We start from the raw sequence: 19,031 nt of genomic DNA on the forward strand, positions 1-19,031 counted from the left end.
CAAAAGCCTCACGCAATTTACACTGGACTGTTGCATACATACTAATATCTTCTCCTCCTCACAATCATATTTTCTTCTCCTTTCCATCTGGCTAAAAATCATGATAAATTCTGCCTAACGCACAGCAAAAAAGAAGAGGTATAAGACAGAACTGCCAAAAAACCCTTACAAACATTAACTGTTACAATTTTTCAAAGTTTACATACACCACCACAGGAGCATACTATTTTTTAAATAACGCTTTATTAGGAGAAAAATCCTTCTTGATTACATAAATACAGATAACGTGCTCAAAGCATTATCATTTTAAGCAGTAACTTGATTTCCAATCACAATATATATACTCAAGACTAAACAATTCCCCACTTTTAATCATCTTAATAAACAGTGCACTACTAAAGGTGTAAATCTGCAAGATGAATTCTGAAAACAACTACCGTGTATGGCATATTTGAAGTATGCTTAAAGTCCAAATTGAGAAGGTAGCATCTGTACTTAATATCCGTAAGTGGCATCGGACAATTCTCTGGCCAGACAGACTACATGATTTCTCATTAACATCGCAGAGCTGAGGCATTGTGAGACCTTTGTCATTGTGTTCTTAGAATTGTTGCCTCTTGCTGACTATCCCTTATCATCAGTGAAAAGGGTCATACACAAATTTGCAATTTGGCCTTTAGACCTCAGTCACTGAACCCTTAAGTCATTGTTTCCCTTCAAAAGAAAGATTAACTTTGTTTCTTTAGAAGGAAATTCTACTTCAGCTTGCTTCCCAAGCAGCCATGATGTTTGTATTTTCTCAACCAAAGATTCAAGCATAAAAATATTTTTCAGACGTTAATCCAAGCCAGCTGTGGTAAAATGGCTGAATTATATTACAAGGATCTACAGCATCTCTCTACTCGGATGAGTTTCTGTTGATAATTGCAAAGACTTTCAGAAGTTCTGCACAAGTAAAAATCTCTAACTGCACACACTATTTCACATCAGTTCAAATTAATTTCATACTACAGCCTTCATAAAATTACTACTTAAAAAACAGCTACATGCAAACCCAGTTGTTATCAGCTAATCTACCAAAATTAACAACGTTACAATCCAAGCAACCAACCAAAAGGACACCATCTGGGAATCTTTGGATTCAAATACAGTTTTGTATCTTTGAAGTTCAAATGAAGGTTCTGAGAGAGAAGTTCTGTATTAACCTAGGCAGATGTATGCTAACACAACATATTTACTTTGACTATGCTCACAGGAAAAGGCCACCATCATCTAATAACCTTTCATCTCATTAAAGACCACACAAATATAAGTCTTCATACACATAAGCAGGTTATAAAATAACCAACTTAAAACAATTGAACTAAACCAAACGTAAAACAGACTTTCAAGAAGTCAACCAGATGCGTCTAATGTAATGTATGCAGCCTCCCACGAGTCACAGGCAGGAGCAGCTTCATCACCAATACTCTCATAATGCTAAAGAATCCAGCAGGCACAAGAACTTCTTGACAGCGTACATATGGCAAGTGATATAAACATAACAGTACACAGAGAAGTTATAAAAAGTACAAATAGATTTTGGTTTCATTAACAACACAGAAGAGATGTGATCAGTATGTTGTACTTTAATCCAAAAGCTAAAACACTGAAGGCCTCGTTCTGTATGGGCAAGACATTCTTGGTCACCTCCTTCTCCTCAGCCTCACATGTATACATACGTTAAGGGTAGAATTCCAAACATTATAAGAGAGCAGTGGCATATCAATTTACATGGTTACCTTCCCACCCTCAACCTGGCAAGGACAGAAATGCTTAAAATTCCAGCAGGACAACACAGCTTCAAGACCTCTATGGAGTACTTTTATAGGCTGAAACAAAATGCATCTTGTCTCCTTTCAGTTCAGACAGCAGCCCTAAACTAGAATGATTTAGAAAGCACAAACTGAAAATTAAGGACTAAGTTTCAGGAACACATTGTTTAAAGAGAAGTTCACGGAAGATAAACAGGTTTTGCTCAGAACTGTTTCACAAATGTCCATAAATACAAGCAACGTGGAACTGGGATGAGACCAAGAACAGTGTCCATATTCAGAAAACAAAAAAGGAGAATGCACGACACCCTCAAACCAGCTACATGGAAAAGGTTAAATACCTCTTTGTTAGACTCTAAAACCTACGTCACCAATCCCAAAGAGCAAGTCACCTTGTCATGCCACTGTTTGGCATCTAGCACGTACTCTGAAGATTAACATTACTCAGTTTTGTAAAAGAAATATCAAAAATCCCATATGTCCTAAGTGCCAAACCCAAAACTTACTGAAGCAAATCTGCATAGCAATATTTTCCGAGAACACAGTTCCACCAGGAAAATGCTTTTCTTGGGATGAATATCCTTTTTTAATAAAACATCCAAAAAGCCTTTATCCTTAAATAAAATATCTTCTATTTTCTCATGTCCCTGTCATGTTAGCTGTTCAGCAATGATCTTCCACAATTCCTGTAGCAGTGGAAAAAAACCAAACATACAGGTATTTTCTTAGATCAGTAGGCTGCAATTATGAAGAAGTTCAACATGCCCACTTGAAGACAAGAGACACCCAATACATCCATCTATAGACAGTGTCCATCTATGTAATTTCTAGAACAACCACAGAATTGTATTTAAGACAGAGCAAAAGAATAGATTTCTTCATTCTTGTAGCATGACTTTTAGAATAAAATAATTAGTATGATTCAAATAATTTGTTTTAAAATAATATCATTGGTCTGCATGACATCCTGCAGTAATTTGACTCAATTTTGCTCTTTTTTTAGCCTGTGTTGACAAACGCTTTCAATAATGCTTGTAAAAATGCAACTGAAAAAAAATACTCATTTTACTGAGGAAGCATTTGTGAGACCTTGATTGTCTTAAACACACACACCCCTTCTCAATGTGTTTGACAATGAAGATTAAGAATGGGCCATTTTATTTCTGAAGAATAAATTAGCATATGCTTTGTCTGCTATACAGAAGATTATTAAGCAAACTACAACATGCTCTTCACCATGACACCTTGAATTGTGGCAATATACTTCATGATAAAACACTTAGGCATTTTAAAAATGCATGTATTTAAAAGAGCAATAGCTTTCTGCAAAAAGGTAGGGAATGAGTTTATACATTTAGGCATAATCCAGGTCATATTTATGTACTTCTACAAATTATTTTGAAGTTTTGCATGCATGTTTTATGCCTGAAGGTATCAGCATTAAGTAAAATAAATCAATGGCATGAAGTAACTGTGGCCCCCATAACCTTACCAAGCATACATACTGCAGAAGACACGACAACAGTATGTTGGCTACAGGAACATCATTTCTTGGTAACAGACTTGCAACCTAGTGCAAGATTTGCAAGTTCTCTAAAAAGATCTGTTAGATTGTATTGTTCTAGAAGCTAGCAAGCTATTAGCCACCCCGCACAATATTCAAAAGAGCAGTTGATTGGAGGGGGGTGGGGAGTGAAAAAAAAGAAAGAGAACTGTAAGTGCTTGGGAGGTAATTATATAACTACAAATATTATATTTGACATGTTTATGAGTAACAGAAGGTTACAGCTAATTGCCTTCTCCATAGGTATTACAACATTATATCCTGAACCTTGAAGTACTAAAACTATGAAATTAAAGCTCTTCTACAAGCAAATATATGAGAAGAGGTACTGGTCCAATTTCCTAGTCAATAGCAAAAATTGTATTTTACAAAGTAATGGAGACTGTTTCTTAACCTTTGAGGAAATGAGTGGAATCTAAGCCACTCTACTGCTGGGGATAGAAATGGCTACGTTATATCAATCTAGTACAGATTATGTAAGCACGCACAAACAAGAATCATTTTAAAATGACAAAAAGCTAAATGGAAATAAATGAAAAGGTAATGTTTATTCTCCTGTTCATACTTCATGTTAAGTAAACAGCTGAAAACTAATTTGAGATGGTTAGCCCAACACATTACATTTATTCTAATGAATGCCACTTACCAACTGCTCAATTCGTTCATAGATGAGAAACTGGCAAAAATCAGCCTTAATGGGCTCTACAGTATATTTAATTTTTCTATCTTGGAGGTTCTCCAAATCATTCAGAGTATTTCTGAAATGACTGTAGGCTTCACATGTAACATCCATATGTCTTAAAGTGAAGTTCAGCCTGGGAAGAAAATACTTAATTTAAAATGTCTTTCCTATACAGGCATCTTAAATAGCTATATAACTTTCCTCAGCTAATAGAAAATGTGGGTCTTCTCAGCGTGATTAACTTTGATAGCCAAACAAAAGTAACCCCTCTGCCCTGCTATTCTTGAAAAGTAGACAAGACTTATGTTAACATCAACACACAGTAACTCTTGGATGAATCTTTTCAATTGATTTTAAAGCACCTGCTGCAACAGAATCATTGGCTTGGCTTCCTGGACAAACACTGGCAACAAATCATATGAATAGCTATTGCTTATCTCCACAGATTTAAGCAAAGCCTACTTATATATTAGTTTATGAATGGACTGCAACACAAGACTACTTAAAAACATTCAACAGTTCCATGAAAGAAAACACAAAAGAAATTGTTATAGTGGTCTTGAGCTGGGAAACATTTATCCTATCTCTGTGCCCCTTCATTCTGCCCTGTGACCCCAAAAATATATAGCAAATATTGTCAGGCATTGTAAAATACATCAGACTACTTATCCTTACTTGCGCAGAGGTTATACGATGCAAGATAAGTAGGACAACAGGTAGGACAACAAAACCTGAATTCTTGTGGAAGTCAGATTCTGAACTGATAAAAATTAAGCACACACAAAAAAAATGCATGTCCTGAGAATATACTGCAGCCTGCAATCTGCGATGAAAATCAGAAGCTGACCTTCAATCAGATCAGACATCTCTTCCCGATAAATAAAGCACATGAAGTTTTTAATGCTTTTTATTTGAAGTTCTTGATTATACTTACCTCTTTTCTAATGCTAGGTAAACTGTGCAAGAATTTCTCAAGTTGTGTGTGATTCTATACAGAGTTCTGAACAAGGCATCTGTCAGGCCATCATCATAGAATACTATAAAAAAAAGATTAAGAGTATAAAATATGTATACTTAAATGTATTATTTACTTATGTCTTAGGTATGAAACAACAGGCCCAAGTCTGATTATTCTAATCAATCAAGTCACTATACATAAAAAATATACTTTGGGATTTAGTTAAATAGCAACAACTGACCCCGTAATAATATCTGCTGCTGCTATTTATGTCAGGCTTTCTTTAGATTTCTTGTGTATCAATGGGAATCACTTCTGTCAGACAACTTACAATACTTTAACAAGATTTCTATCAGTCTGGAAATATCTTACTGCAAAACTAAGACAGACAGAATATCACAATGTGTAGGGCCTCCCTTTTTACAAAAATACAAAAAAGGCAATAACTAATTTGCATACCATTATAACCATATCTCCTTAGAAAGCAGCCTTGCAACATATTCCAATATCATAACTAAAACCACACCTCCTTTATTTATACATTGAAACAATGTGTTTCCTATACAGATAAGCTAGCCTATCATTTTTCATTCCTTCACTTAAGCAAGAAAAGAAAAAAAAAGAAAAAAAAAAAAAAAAAGAGTAGAAAAAAACCCCACACATATATCCAAAGGCATAGACTCCATGGGCAAGCACAGCATCCGAAACTGCTCTTCAAATTACAGAATATTAGTCTAACCACATATCTACCATTATTTGCATAGACATTATCTGATGCAAAACAAAGGTAGGATAACGAAGATGACAAAGCTCTTCTGAAAGTCAAATTCATCACTTACTTGTGATTATGTTCTTTGAGTAATTTATTTAGTCACAAGTAATTACCACACCAAAGGGAAATAAAATATAGTAGTTCTCCTATTGCTAACTCAGAATGTAAATACAATTCTTTGAAAAAAAACACCAAAACCAAAAAAAACCCCACAAACACAGGCAGGAACACTTAAGGGAAAGCTCTGACAAATTACGTAAGGATCTGACCTATTAGATTTTAACAATCAAACCAGGTATGTTTAAATTATTACTCATAATGCTTAAGTGTTTATATTTTCCTACCGTCAGCTGCCATTATTACAGTACAGTGCTCATGTAAATCAGCAATCTCTTCTTCAGACCAGCTATAAAGAGCTTCAGGATCTGTAACAAAGAATATGGCTTTGGTACACATGATTAAATGTCTGAAATGACTGACAGCTGGAAAAAAGAAATTTCATAATTCCTGTGGTCATCTGCTACTCCATAAATGGAGCACCCCATTGAAGGTAACCCAAAACCTCTCTCTATTCATGCTCTGAAGTTTCCTGCAGTCCCTTGCTTCCTCTGCATTATGTCCAGCCCTCCCAAGGCTCACTGGCAAGTTTTCTTTCACTTTAGAATTTACAACCAACTACCATCTTGTAGTGAAATCGCAGATTTAACTACTTTAAAATAAACACTCCTTTAAATAAAAAAAAAGAAATGCATCTTTGTGTAAGTTTTTATTAAGCTTCCTACTTCTTCGTGCTTTTAAAAAATTTAGACTCTGTTGAAATACAGAAACTTTCTCTGGAAGTTGAAAAAACATAAAGCCTTTTCAACTGGCAGTATCAAATATTTTCATTAACCAGAATGTTCTGAGGTCCAAGAGAGGTTTTTGAATGTGTGAAGGATGTTTCCACTTGTTTAAATAGTCATTCCACTTCTTAGAAGCATTACCTCAAATCCAACTGATACAAAAAATAAACTGTTAAGTAGGCTTCACATAATCTAGTGCTACCACTTTGTGTTGACCTTGCAACCACTAGAAAGTTTTTGTGATCTGCTTTACTATCATTAGTTGCACTTTAAATGTTACTCAAGTTAGTTCCCTCTCTTTTGCTAAAAGCAGCAGAACACATTCCCTTAGCAGATATTTAAAATATAACAAATTCACCACTACATTTGGAACAAATATTTATACATTTTCAAATCATCACCTACCCTCCCCACCACCTTCTATAGTTTTGTATTCATGCAGTCATAAGCCACACAATACCATCATATCAAAATCTGGATTACAGTAACCCAAATCCATGTCACTGTGCCTGGATTCCATTATCACCACATAACAGACACATCTCATTTGTACCTCTTGGATTTTGACCTAAGTAAAGGATAGACACCACTTGTTTATTCTCAACCTATGAGTAAAGCCTTCCTTACTCATTCACATGGCAACAATGCACCCAAAGACAATTGTGTACTTTCAACTATTTTTCCAGAGGCGTATGTGCTGGAGGATTTTACTTCATAAACAACAGAATAAGCTTTTCTTGATGATTCTGGAGGGAAAAAAAACCCCTCACATCAAAACACCAAACCATATTTAAAAGGACCCATTATAACCACCTACCAGTGCAGAATTCTTCTTTCAGCCAGTCCAGTTTTTTTACTTTAACTTCTCCCCCTGTGGGTGAAGAAAGATCGCATCAGTCACAAATGGCCTTTCAGACAGTACCTAAGCAAAAGTAGAGTAAAAATCTGTTCTGAAACAAGCGATGAAGATCTATTACAAGGAGACATGAAACAAAGTTGAACATCAAATAATTTACTGTACAAAACCAGTTACTCACAAGAGAACACGATGAACTTAAGGGTCAGAAAGACAAACTATGTTCTTTTTTACATCTCACTTGCAAAATACTTTTCCTTTTCAGAGTTCTACCTCTGTCATTTACACTCTGTTTACGTGACCCTGGCACCTGGCTATCTCTGATCCTCCCAAGTACCTCAGTGAAACTCACACAATGACTGTGCAGAAACTACAGCTGGTCTTCAATGATGACCAGAGAAAGAGTAAGTATTTTGCTCTTCTGAAAAGGAAGCTGTCCCATTATGGACCACATACAGCTATCTTGCATCTTTCTTTTTACATGAGTCACTTTTAACCAAGACTATTTTTTTTTTTGCTTATGAATATGCTCGGTAGTCAATGACTGTGCTGTTTAATCCCAGAGTAGTTGATATATAGGCAATTGCATCAACAATGTACAGCACTTACTTCCCAGCTCCATCAGGTGTTTGTTTAATACAACATTTTGCTCACACATGGCCAGAAGATCTTCACCAACATCTGGAAAAAAGTGATAATTATATTCAAAACTAGAATATTTTGCATGGGCCACACATGCCCCTGACCTCTCAGACTAATACTCTAAGTGTCTCAAACCGATGAGATTAAGGAAATTCAGAGCAATTCTGTCCATGGATGATTGCTTCCCTAGTATCCTTCTTGCTTTTATCTTTCAGTACTAAGCTCTGAACCATTCTTGAAGAAACCAGTTAGATCCCCACACTACCTATTTTAATCTAGGCACACTATCTTGACTTCACAGCAATGTATCTTGCTTTTAAACTCTTACACTTACAAGTAGCATGGCTTTTTCATTCTGTTTAGAAAGTTCTTCCTATTTTTCAACACAACTTTATACACATTAATAAAAAGTTATTAACTAAAACTGAACAGAGGAGGATGAAAATGCCAGGATGAAAGCATTGCTTCATGAAGTTTCATGAAAATATTTAACTGAACGTTAACTGCCTTACCTGTACAATAAACTCTCTTGGCAACCATTCCCATGATAATGCTTGTAATTCCAGTGCCACCTCCAAGCTCTAGCACCGAGCAACACCTGAATGTGTCCCGTTTGAACAAAATGTAATCAGCAAGAAGAAAGGCTGCACGCCAGACCTGTGGATAAGAGCAGCAGTCAAAACAATAAATTCTGAAGCACAATCGATGAACAGCAAGATACTACAAGGCAGAATACATACTTGTTTACCGACATCTTCTAAGGGAGTTGCCATAGTATGTTCTGTGAAAATGAAAGTAAACAGAAATAATTATCTCAAAACATTGTTCAGACCATGTTCCGTAGTAGCAAATCTGAAAATCAAGTCCTGCTTCCCTTTCAAATATAGAACTAAACATTCTTAATTCTATATAATAATGCTAGATAATGCCAAAACCCCCACTCTAACTAAGGAGCACTGTTTCCCAACGTGTACTATAGCCCAAATCACTTCTGGAGAAACATGGTAAGTTTTTGAAATATTACAATATCATCGTATTATTTTTTATTATCTCCTTTCATTTAACAACAGATGTTTCATTTCTAAAGAAAACCTACTTTTCTTTTGGTTTACACAAACACATTTATTCCATTTCTCGTTGACTACAAGCCTACTACTTACCTATTTTAACAATATCACTGCAAGTGCATTCTTGCTCATCTTCAAAAGCATCTTCTCTCCCTTTCATGAGAATTACAGGATGCACTCTATCCCTCAAAAGATCCTCTGCTTCTACATCAGAGGCACTTCGAGGTCTTCTGACTACTTCCAAGTCTCCATCATCGTCTAGCAGAGCTTCTACTCCTTCACTATTTAATTCCTTTTCTTTTCTTAGTTTTTTTCTGCCCTTATCACCCAGTTCATCTCCACTTCTGTACTGGTATTCTCTTTCTGTTGTAGATTCTCTCACACATTTCTCAGATGCTAAACCTTCTGTGTTCCAAAGGAGTTTGAAATATGACAGGAACACTGTAAGAATGCGGAGCAGGGAAAAAAGTTAAAAAAATCAAGTAAGAACAGAATCTATGCGCAACTTCCACATTAATGGAATTTTGGTATGCATTTCACATATTAAAAATCTAGAGGATACAAAATTATACTGATAACTTGAAATATAGTTCAATTTGCTATGAAGAAATATTTCTGTTATTAAGCTCTGTGAGTAGAAATAAATGAAGCACTTTCACAGTCTACCGGCTGACTCTGCACCAATGCGGTCACAATGCACATTTTCATCTGATTTAGTAACACTTACTTTAACAATTGCCAGAAGGGATGGTTTCTTACATCCCCCAAAAGATCTTCTGTTGAGACAAGGTCAAACCAAGTTGAAAGAAGAATTAGTACAAATTATAATTTGTTTCTTTAGGTTAAAATTTAATTTCTGTCTTACAAGAAACAAACATGTTTAGTAAAAAGTAGGACTTTTTATTTTTTTACTGTTTTAAATGTCTTTAGGAATTCAAGCAACTTCAAGCTTTAAGATTGTCTTAATAAATAAAGCAATTTCCTAGACGAAGTACATTCAGAGTAGGTAGCACATGCTGCCATTTCATCCTGTTGAAATGTTCTTTGAATCAAGCAAGATAACAGTAAACATGCTGAACAGCATGAAGACACATCATAACATTAATTACCTGGGTTTGACCCGATCAGGGTCCAAATTATTATATGCTTCTTTCGCAAGCCTAGTTTATAATTTTTTTACATTGTCATATGCTAGAACAGCTGCAAAAGTTGTTCTTTTCATATCACAACTGGGTTTGAAAAAAAACCCAAACAATTAATGCTTCTGTCACAGCAAGAACAGTACTTTTCTACAGAACATTTTACCAGAAACTTCAAGGTCAGTTTCCTTGACAACTTTATAGATATCTACAAGCTGGCAATCAGTCAGAGGCATTTGCCAGTTCATTTCCACTACAGCCTTGAGTCTTCAAATTATACGCCAGTTAAAAAACATTGCTATTTTGAGCTTTCTTGTTGACAATTTTTTAAAAATACAACAAATAAAAAAAACCCCAACAAACCAAAACCCAAACAAAGCTGTTAGGCTCCTTTGGAAGAGATGGTATATCATCACATAAAGATTTTATTTAAAAAAAACCATAAATTAATTATGAATTATTTTTATTTTAAACTTAAGTTACACAATTTAAAGCCCTTGGCTTCTCACCTTTTGTGTGCATGCAAGAAACATCCCAACTTTTTAACGTGATTCCCAAAGTGCTCTATTGAGATTATAGCTAAATGAACTAATAAATAAATAAAATTAAACCTGCAAGCAAGTTAGTTACTTTGGTTATTTCTTCTGAGAAAGTAATTTAAATTTTCTTTTTTTAAGATAGGCTGTCTACAAATTCTACATTAATAGTTTTCATTTCTGTAGTTAATTTCATGAGGAGAACCCAGCTAGGCCACTTCCTACGGACTGAGTAGGAAGTAATTCTGCTTCTAATGGGAATAAAATATATAATGATTAGATCAACCATTTAAAGCAGGATTCACACATTACAAAGATATAAACACACTTAAAAATACAGCTCCATCAGTCTAAACATACATTACCTGGTTGTCCAACTGCATTCAATCGCACCATGAGACGTCTCTTGTTTGGACAGTGTAAGTGAACATCAGAAAGTACAGTGTCGCTTTTAAATGTGGGGTTATCCATCTCCTCCTCTGTCACATCTACCATGATGTGCTGGTGAGAGGAATTTAAGGTACCCAACCAGTCCCCTATGCAGTGCTGTCACAAAATTGTTTGATAATCTTCTATTAACAGACATCAAGTAACAGTTTGCTCAGCAAGATAAGCTCATGACATAGTTTCTGAGAAGAAATCAGGCAAGACGTGAGCATGCAAACTCCAGCATGCTCCAATAAGACAGCAAGTTGCGCACCATGGTATCCAACCTAAAACCAGACACAGACAGCTTTTAGTGACATCCTGACACTGTCTGAACATTGCTCCAGCAATATTTTAGAGGATAACAATGAGATGGCACTGTCCAATAAAGTTGCAATGCAACAATGCTCTCTTTTATAATGCTCCAAAGAATTATCAAATATGTAACTGCTAGCAGCTCACTGGCAGACACTGCATATTTTAGGAAGAGCTACTAATTAGCCTGTGTTAAAAACACCACCACCATGACCACCCCCTAAAAATCCCCACCACGTTACCATGAATGCACAGACTTACAATGCTAAGTCAAGGTCTTCAAGAAATATAAAGGCCATGTGTGCTCAATTTCACCATTTTAAGGAACCTTATTCTTCATAGGAATCTCTGAGTTTTCTCAGAAACTGACACAATTACCAAATATATGATCAAGGGTTTGTCCCCCACATTTTTTATGAGGAGTATCTGCCCTTCCTGAAGAAAATGCAGCTCCTTTTATATGCCTCCACTAACAGGGCTGTTAATGCCTCCTATCTTTGGTGCTCTTTATTCTTTCACAGAAAAAAATATATATAAAAACCTGAAATCATCCTCATTACCTAATGTCCAAGGCTGAACTCTCTCCCTGTCCGAAGGGACAAACAAATGAATTATCTCTTATAAACAGAAAAATGAAGAGGACATTTATTTCCCTATACTCTACAAAACTTGCCATTTTGTAAAGTGCATGTGAAACACTGATGAACAACAGATCTGAAAACAAACAGGTGCTTAGTAACTGAGGTGACAAGCTTAGATCACACACACAAGCCATCACACATCGTATCAACGACGTAGTTAACAACACCCCCACACACATCTCACCAGCTTCACATACCCTTAATACCCCTTTTGTAAAAACTGCTGATGCCATTTCCCGTGTCGGCATTGCCACCTCGGGAGACGAAGCTAGCTTTTCCATTATCTGCTTGCTCCTGAACAGAACCATAAATGCACAGGCTGAAAACGCTTCACGTTGAGCGGGCAACCTTTACCACTTCAGTTATGAAGTTCTACGAACTCCTACAAAGCCTAGCGCAGCCTGCCACCCTGCCCCTTGCCAGGGCACCCGCCGCACCCACGCCCGCTGCAAAGCGCCCCCCGGCCGGCTCCCCCCGACCCGCGGCGCAGAGCAGCCGGGGCAGGGGCAGCGCCAGCGCCGGGCGCCGCTCGGCAGACAGAGCCTGAGCTCCGGGCCCCAGCCCCGGCCCCGGCCCAGCGCCCGCCGCCCCCGCTCGGGGAGCGCCAGCGCAGCCCGCCCGAGCCGCCCCGCTGCGCGCCGGGCCTGGCTGCGGGGACCGGAGCCCGGCGCCGCCTCCCCCCGGCCCCCACCTGCCGCCATGTCGCAGGGGACGGCTCCTTCCGGCGCGCCGCTGCCGCCGCCCCGCGGTGCCCGGCAGAGGGACGGCCGGGGCCGGGACCGGCACCGCGCAGCCGCCGCGGGGCTCGGCAGCGCCTCCCGCGGCCGGCACCGGGGGGCCCGGGCTGCGCATGCCCGCGGCCGGCCCCGGCCCCGCTGCCCGCTCGCCTGGCTGGCGGGGCGCGGCGGAGCGGGGGCACTCACCGGCCCTTACGCCGCAGGCAACGCGCGGGGCTTTGCGCTGTGCTTAACTGCTACCCGGCACCGCCCGCCCGGTAGAAATCCTGGGGAGTCGGTAAACGCGGGCGCTGGCAGCCAAGCTCAGCCTGGCCGCTGAAAGCACCCAGGCAGCTGCCCGGAGTGTGAGCCGCGTTTCTTACCCCATTCCCACATCACTTGGTGTCAGCGTCACTGCCCCGGCCGCACTTCGCGTGTGATTCTGTGCCAAAGCTACAAACTGCTCCAAAACAAAAAATGGGAAAACCTATATGGAGGCAAGGGGATATTTCCTTAGCCCAAGCTGTATCAGTACTCTGCTACCACTGTACGATTAGATGAAGCAATAGCAGTATCTGCTCACTTATTTGGGGGGTAGAGGTCTAGCTGCTTAATTCTGCAGAGTTTTTAACTGGGTGTCATGAACCCGGCAAAACAAAAAGAAGGCCAAGTTAAGTGTTGAGCCGGAATACCTACCAGAGTGCTTTAGGAAACCATAATAATAGAAATTCATCTAACTTGCAAAGATAGGCAACAGCCGACTAACAGATTTTACTGTCTGCATGGTGGATCTCGTGCCGCAGGTAGTCGTCGCACAGCTGAGCTCATCTACCACCTGGCTGCCCTGAGGTGCCAGGGCAGGGCCGTGTCCCCATCGTGCTGCCGCGGTGGCCGCGGGCACTCTGCAGGCACAGAACCCTGTGGCAGTGGGACCTGCGGCTGGCCATAGCTCTGCGACCCTGTCTCTCTGCAAATTCAGGCACACAGATACGCTCCTAACTCTTGTCTGTATGCTATTTAAGTTTCTCTGCCAGTCTGCAAGGGCTATTGAAGTTTTTTGTATCTTTCACTGGGAGGATCCAGTTCAAAAGTGGGCATTTACGTATTAATTACTTGTTATACGATAGTGATGTCAATTGCTACAGATGATCCTTGTGTTTTTCCTGAGTGGATGCTTGTGGGGAAGGAAGAATTTAAGAATTAATGCTGTGAAAAAAATCTTGGAATGTAATGCATAGTCTGTATTTATATTTTGATGGCTGTTTCTCATCAGCTGTGTCCTTCCATAAAGGCTAAGAATTATTAAGAGAATGAAGTAATCTTTCCCTATTTTTCGTCTGGAGTGTTGAGTGGTAAGGAAATGGAAAGCACAGTGAGCCATTCAGATCTCTCCTTGGAGTTTCTGTGGGGAATTCTATTGGATAAACATCTGACAAAAATGCTTTTATTTGTTTTCCTTTTATCTGGCTCCTGTGAAAGAGCAGAATATTATTTTACTTCCTGTGGCGATATGCTGCCACATAAATTATTACTGCAGACTCTCTCTGCTGGCATATTCCCCACTGCTATAAAATGCTAACAATAGGCAGATAAAGCAGGTTATTTGTCACAAAATCTTACCACTTTGCAACAAGAGACACACACTGGTATGCAGGCCAAGTGTTACTAGAGGAGTAGCTACAAAACTAGGTGCTTCACTACACTACACAGGCTCTTTTAAGCACAAAGGTAAATTATATGAGAAACAGAGCTGCTATAATTTCTTTTCTAAAAAATCCAGCTACCTTGTTTCACGTATGTATAATCATTAGGGAAAGCAGGAATATCTTGTGGCTGCAGAAGGTCTTAAAGGAGCCAGCGCGGCTGCAGGCATTGTAGTGTGGGTGGTAACAATGATAGTTGTTTACGGACAACCTAGCTCTTCTTATGCAGTTTCTGTACTGGGCTTTGGCAGCAAATCCCTGAGACCTACCTCTTCTTTAAAGCCTTTAGGATGCACATCAGTTAATTTCCTGTCTTCCTCCCAACCATGTGAGCTAGGAATTTGCTTAAAGAAAGCAACCTAAGAGTATCCCTTAATCACATCACACCAGGAATTGGGGGACTTAAAAGAAACGACGGATTCCCACATGATTTTTGCCGACTCCTGTCATGGCCCAAAGGATATTGCTAGGAGCATTCCTTACAGAGTGCCTTCTAAAATGCCAACACTGTTGCAGGAGGCTCAGAAAAGAAGAAAATTATATAGACAATCCTGAAAAATAAGTATCACAGGGAAAATCGAATTCCTTAGGAACAGATAAAAGAACAAAGCTGATTCTAAGCAGACAGGAATAACCAGATTAATCGATACAACACCACATATTTGATCTTGTACTGTGCAGTAGTATATCCCTAATAGCTCATGATATCTTTCTAATACATACCGTACTGTCTCTTTGCTTGTCTTCTTTTCTTTCATTATGTCTGCCAGACAGAAGTACATTCTGTGCTTTTATTAGTTCAGTAAAAACAACAAATAAAACAAAAATCAAACCAAAAAAACCCACACTGAAGGCTGTGAGGGAAAAAAAATGTATCAGCCCTCATAATTTCAATCCTACTATACTGGGCTGTTGAAAGGAGATACGCTGAACTAGTTTTAACTTCATCTTGTTTACTGGGATGCTGGTCTGCAAAGTACTTCAGACACATTCCTTAAGCCACCAAGCAGCATGGAGAAATGTCAGGCAACACAGCGAATAAAGGGACTGTTGGTCTCTATGATAAATTACTGAAGAATTTTGCTCTGCTCTCCAAGAACGTATGGCACCTCAGTATTGGTCACCAGGTTGAAAATGCCTAAATAACTGCTTGAAGTTGAAAAGTGCCTGAGAAGAGTAACTGAAAAATAATTTTAAAAGGGCAACTGCAGCTGTCAGCTTTTTTGTCTCCACATTTCCTGAATATCCATTTCTCCTTCCCCAGGGAAGCTAAGATTCATACTGCCTCACCATCAAGAAAACTGAATTACAAAGCACTAACATTAGCAGCACAGAGCTAAAATCCACAGTGATTTCTTTCTTGTTAACTATTTTGTGGTTGTTTATCAGATACATTCACATTCTTTGACTACAGCATTTTTGTCCATGGGTTTATTCAGAACAATAATTTGCGTGCCTTTGACATCACCCCATGACTTCTCATGTCCAACACAAGCTGATTTCCCCAGAAAATTTCTGAGAAAGGCGTGCATGTAATTTCTCAGATGATTCTTAGAACAATGTCAACCCAGTGACTATCACTGCAAACACCAAAAATATCTCTCTTTAGTTAGGGGAAAAAGAGCAAAATTAAGGTAAATGAAAAGCCCTCCTTCACTCTCAAGCACATCAAATCCACAGAATACAAAAGCCACTCTATTTCTTCAGCACTAGTCAGGGATCAATTCTCTTTTAAACCACTAGCACCAGATTACAATCAAGAACTGCAGAAAAGTATTTTACATTTACGTGCTCCCTGCCAAATGCTCTCTCAAAATTTTAACAAAGACTTCTACATTGATCAATGCTACAGAAAGTAAGAGAAAGTTCCATCCATCCATTCTGCTCAGCACAACTTTTCATTACTTTTTCAAGCATGTCAGCCTAACAAGGCAGTGAATCAGCCTCAGGCATTTCTCTGCCTTAGACCTGTAGTGTATGAAAAAAGAGGAAGGTAAAGGCTTTAGTTTACCTCACATACCAGACAGCTTTACAGAGGTTTAACTGGTTGTTTTAAATGATGAATTGGGCCAATTTCATCCACTGACTGAATCCCAAGAAGTCTACCTAAAGATAAACTGGGCCTATTCAAGACAAAGATAAAACAGCAGTTTATTACAGGCTGTTCACATCATCCTCAGGGGTCATTTAATCTCAATTTAAATTCTCATTAGACCTGCTCCTCTCTGCCACCCTGTACTTCTCACCTCCCTCTCATTGCATCTCCTCTATATTGGCTTGCACATACCATGGCAGACATCCTCTTTTGAGCTAGCTGGGCTAGCCAAAAAAAGCTAGTGTTCCTGTTGCTTAATACAATCCACAATTATCATCTGCTTCAGGTGGGCAGTATTTCACTTACTTTCTAACAAATCATAACTCTGCAATGGAAATGAGACACTTTTATTAAACTAAGCAATTTAGCATCACCATTGACCTTGATACTATGAAAAGTTTTTGTATCACATCTACCTCATTCATTTCTTCCCTGATCTGTTTTAAAGGCAGGCTGCTAATACGACCTTTGTCCACAGTTTGGGGATTCAGGTCAGACTATTCTCTTAAGACCCCTATAATTCTTGTTCCATATACCCGGCACTTGGGGCCTTATTATCCTAAAAAAATGCCTGGATAATTAATGTCTGGATAATGCCCAAGAAGGAGGGTTTCAGTGTTGCTACATGTCTGTCTGTTTTTCCCCATTATATATACACTACTAGATCCTGTGGAAGAGGCAGGAGCCTGCAGTTTCTCAGAGCCTAAATGGACGTGCTCAGCTGGGTATCACAGGGTGGACAAACAGCAACTGAAAGACACATATAGGGAACTTTCTGCCTGGGTATGGATGGAGAACAGAGCCTGACTGGGTGTCAGAGCTGATGGAGAGGCACACTAAGGGACCTAGAAAAGACTGTGCCAAGTGTTGCAATGCAGGAGACCACTTTAAGACTGCATGGCTAGGCAAGATGAGAAGGCTCACCCTGTGAAGGTCTCAGTGGTCAAGATGGAAAATGAAATCCCATATTTTAACATGATTTCTTTATTTTAAAGCTGCTTTGCTGGTTTGTTTTGGTTGTTTTTGTTTTGTTTTGTTTAGTTTAGTTGGTTTTTTTTTAATAGGTCTTAAGAGACCAAAGTTAATGCACGCCGTAAGTGTGGGTGCGGAGAAACTAAGGGGGAATTTTTCTCAAGCTCATTTTTTCCACATACTTCTTCAGCAGTCAAAAATATTTCTGTTCTGGGTTGATTGGTTCCTCCCTGTTTTCCCTACACTGCCTTTGTGTTGTGCCCTCTTTTCCATAGTCTTCCTGAACAGTATTTGTCCCTGTCAGGCCTGTCGCTTTCAGTGTTTGAGCTTATCAGCATCTGTTCTACCTGCTCAATACACTCCTATTACCTATGCATCTTCTTCTGCTTGACACGCTACATAAATACTTGCTTGACTAAGATTAAGTAACACAAACTTCCTTATTTACTTTGTGTTTCCTACAGCAATTTTCAGTAAATCAAATTATGCTTCTCAGTGCTTTATGCAGTTCTTTATGTAATCATGTCAGAATTCAAATCAGTGCTCCATAAATCAATTTCCAGAGTGCACAACTGTCAAGAGAAGAGAAATGAGACCAGCTGTTGCTTTTTACTTTCAATACTCGTTTCTTTTTTGTCTGTCATCTTTCTTGTGTATCTGAGGTGTGTGAGGCTGTCCTGGTTTCAGCTGGGATAGAGTTAATTTTCTTCATAGTAGCTAGTACAGTGCTGTATTTTGGCTGTCATGTGAGAACAATGTTGATAGCACACCGATGTTTTTAGTTGTCGCTGGGTAATATTTATACCAAGTCAAGGGCTTTTCGGTTTCTTGGGCCCTGCCAGCCAGAGGGCTGGAGGGACACGGGAAACTGGGAGGGGACACGGCTAGGACAGGTGACCCAAGCTAGCCAAAGAGGTATTCCATACCATATGATGTCACGGTGAGTATATAAACTGGGGGAAGAAGAAGGAAGGGAGGAACATTCAGTATCTGTCTTCCCGAGTAACCGTTACACATGACAGAGCCCTGCTGCCCTGGGGATGGCTGAACACGCACCTGCCCGTGGGACGTGGGGAATGAATTCCTTGCTTTGCTTTGCTTGTGTGCGTGGCTTTTGCTTTACCTATGAAATTGTTCTTATCTCAACCCTTGAGTTTTACATGCCTTTCCGATCCTCCTTCCCATCCCTCTGGGTGGGAGGGAGTGAGCGAGTGGCTGCGTGGGGCTTGGTTGCCAGCTGGGGTTCAAGCACAACAGAGGCTAAGGCAACTTTTTGGGATATGTTTAAATA

At 39.3% G+C, this 19,031-nt stretch overlaps 1 protein-coding gene across 3 annotated transcripts; it reads right to left on the reverse strand.

Annotated features, from left to right (window-relative positions):
* Nucleotides 1-224: 224 nt before the first annotated feature.
* On the reverse strand, nt 225-13,066 carry METTL22 (methyltransferase 22, Kin17 lysine). 3 transcript variants are annotated; one of them, XM_055806202.1, is made up of 11 exons: nt 12,946-13,066; nt 11,238-11,585; nt 9,291-9,638; nt 8,871-8,911; nt 8,643-8,787; nt 8,098-8,169; nt 7,450-7,503; nt 6,135-6,215; nt 4,995-5,097; nt 4,025-4,193; nt 225-2,500 (listed from the first exon to the last, which is right to left on the reverse strand). In XM_055806202.1, exons 2-11 carry the CDS (start codon nt 11,365-11,367, stop codon nt 2,465-2,467), a joined length of 1,179 nt encoding a protein of 392 aa, XP_055662177.1. In that variant the 5' UTR covers nt 11,368-11,585; nt 12,946-13,066; the 3' UTR covers nt 225-2,464. The 3 variants fall into 3 exon arrangements, with proteins under 3 accessions (XP_055662177.1, XP_005244170.1, XP_027652135.1); XM_005244113.4 differs by lacking the exon at nt 12,946-13,066 and adding an exon at nt 12,452-12,703; XM_027796334.2 differs by lacking the exon at nt 12,946-13,066 and adding an exon at nt 9,925-9,973 and having other exon boundaries at nt 11,238-11,341.
* Between the last annotated feature and the right edge of the window lie 5,965 nt (nt 13,067-19,031).

This window comes from Falco peregrinus, chromosome 5 (assembly GCF_023634155.1).
Source record: "Falco peregrinus isolate bFalPer1 chromosome 5, bFalPer1.pri, whole genome shotgun sequence".
In the NCBI taxonomy this organism is placed as follows: Eukaryota; Metazoa; Chordata; class Aves; order Falconiformes; family Falconidae; genus Falco; species Falco peregrinus.

What these genes read in the sequence shown, in the direction of transcription:
- METTL22 (XM_055806202.1), bottom strand. Translation starts at nt 11,367, where the DNA reads ATGGTAGATGTGACAGAGGAGGAGATGGATAACCCCACATTTAAAAGC. An exon ending in GAATGCAGTTGGACAACCAG is followed by an intron (nt 9,639 to 11,237) that starts GTAATGTATGTT and finishes GCATTCTTACAG; the next exon opens with TGTTCCTGTCATATTTCAAA. An exon ending in ACACCTGATGGAGCTGGGAA is followed by an intron (nt 7,504 to 8,097) that starts GTAAGTGCTGTA and finishes CTTCACCCACAG; the next exon opens with GGGGAGAAGTTAAAGTAAAA.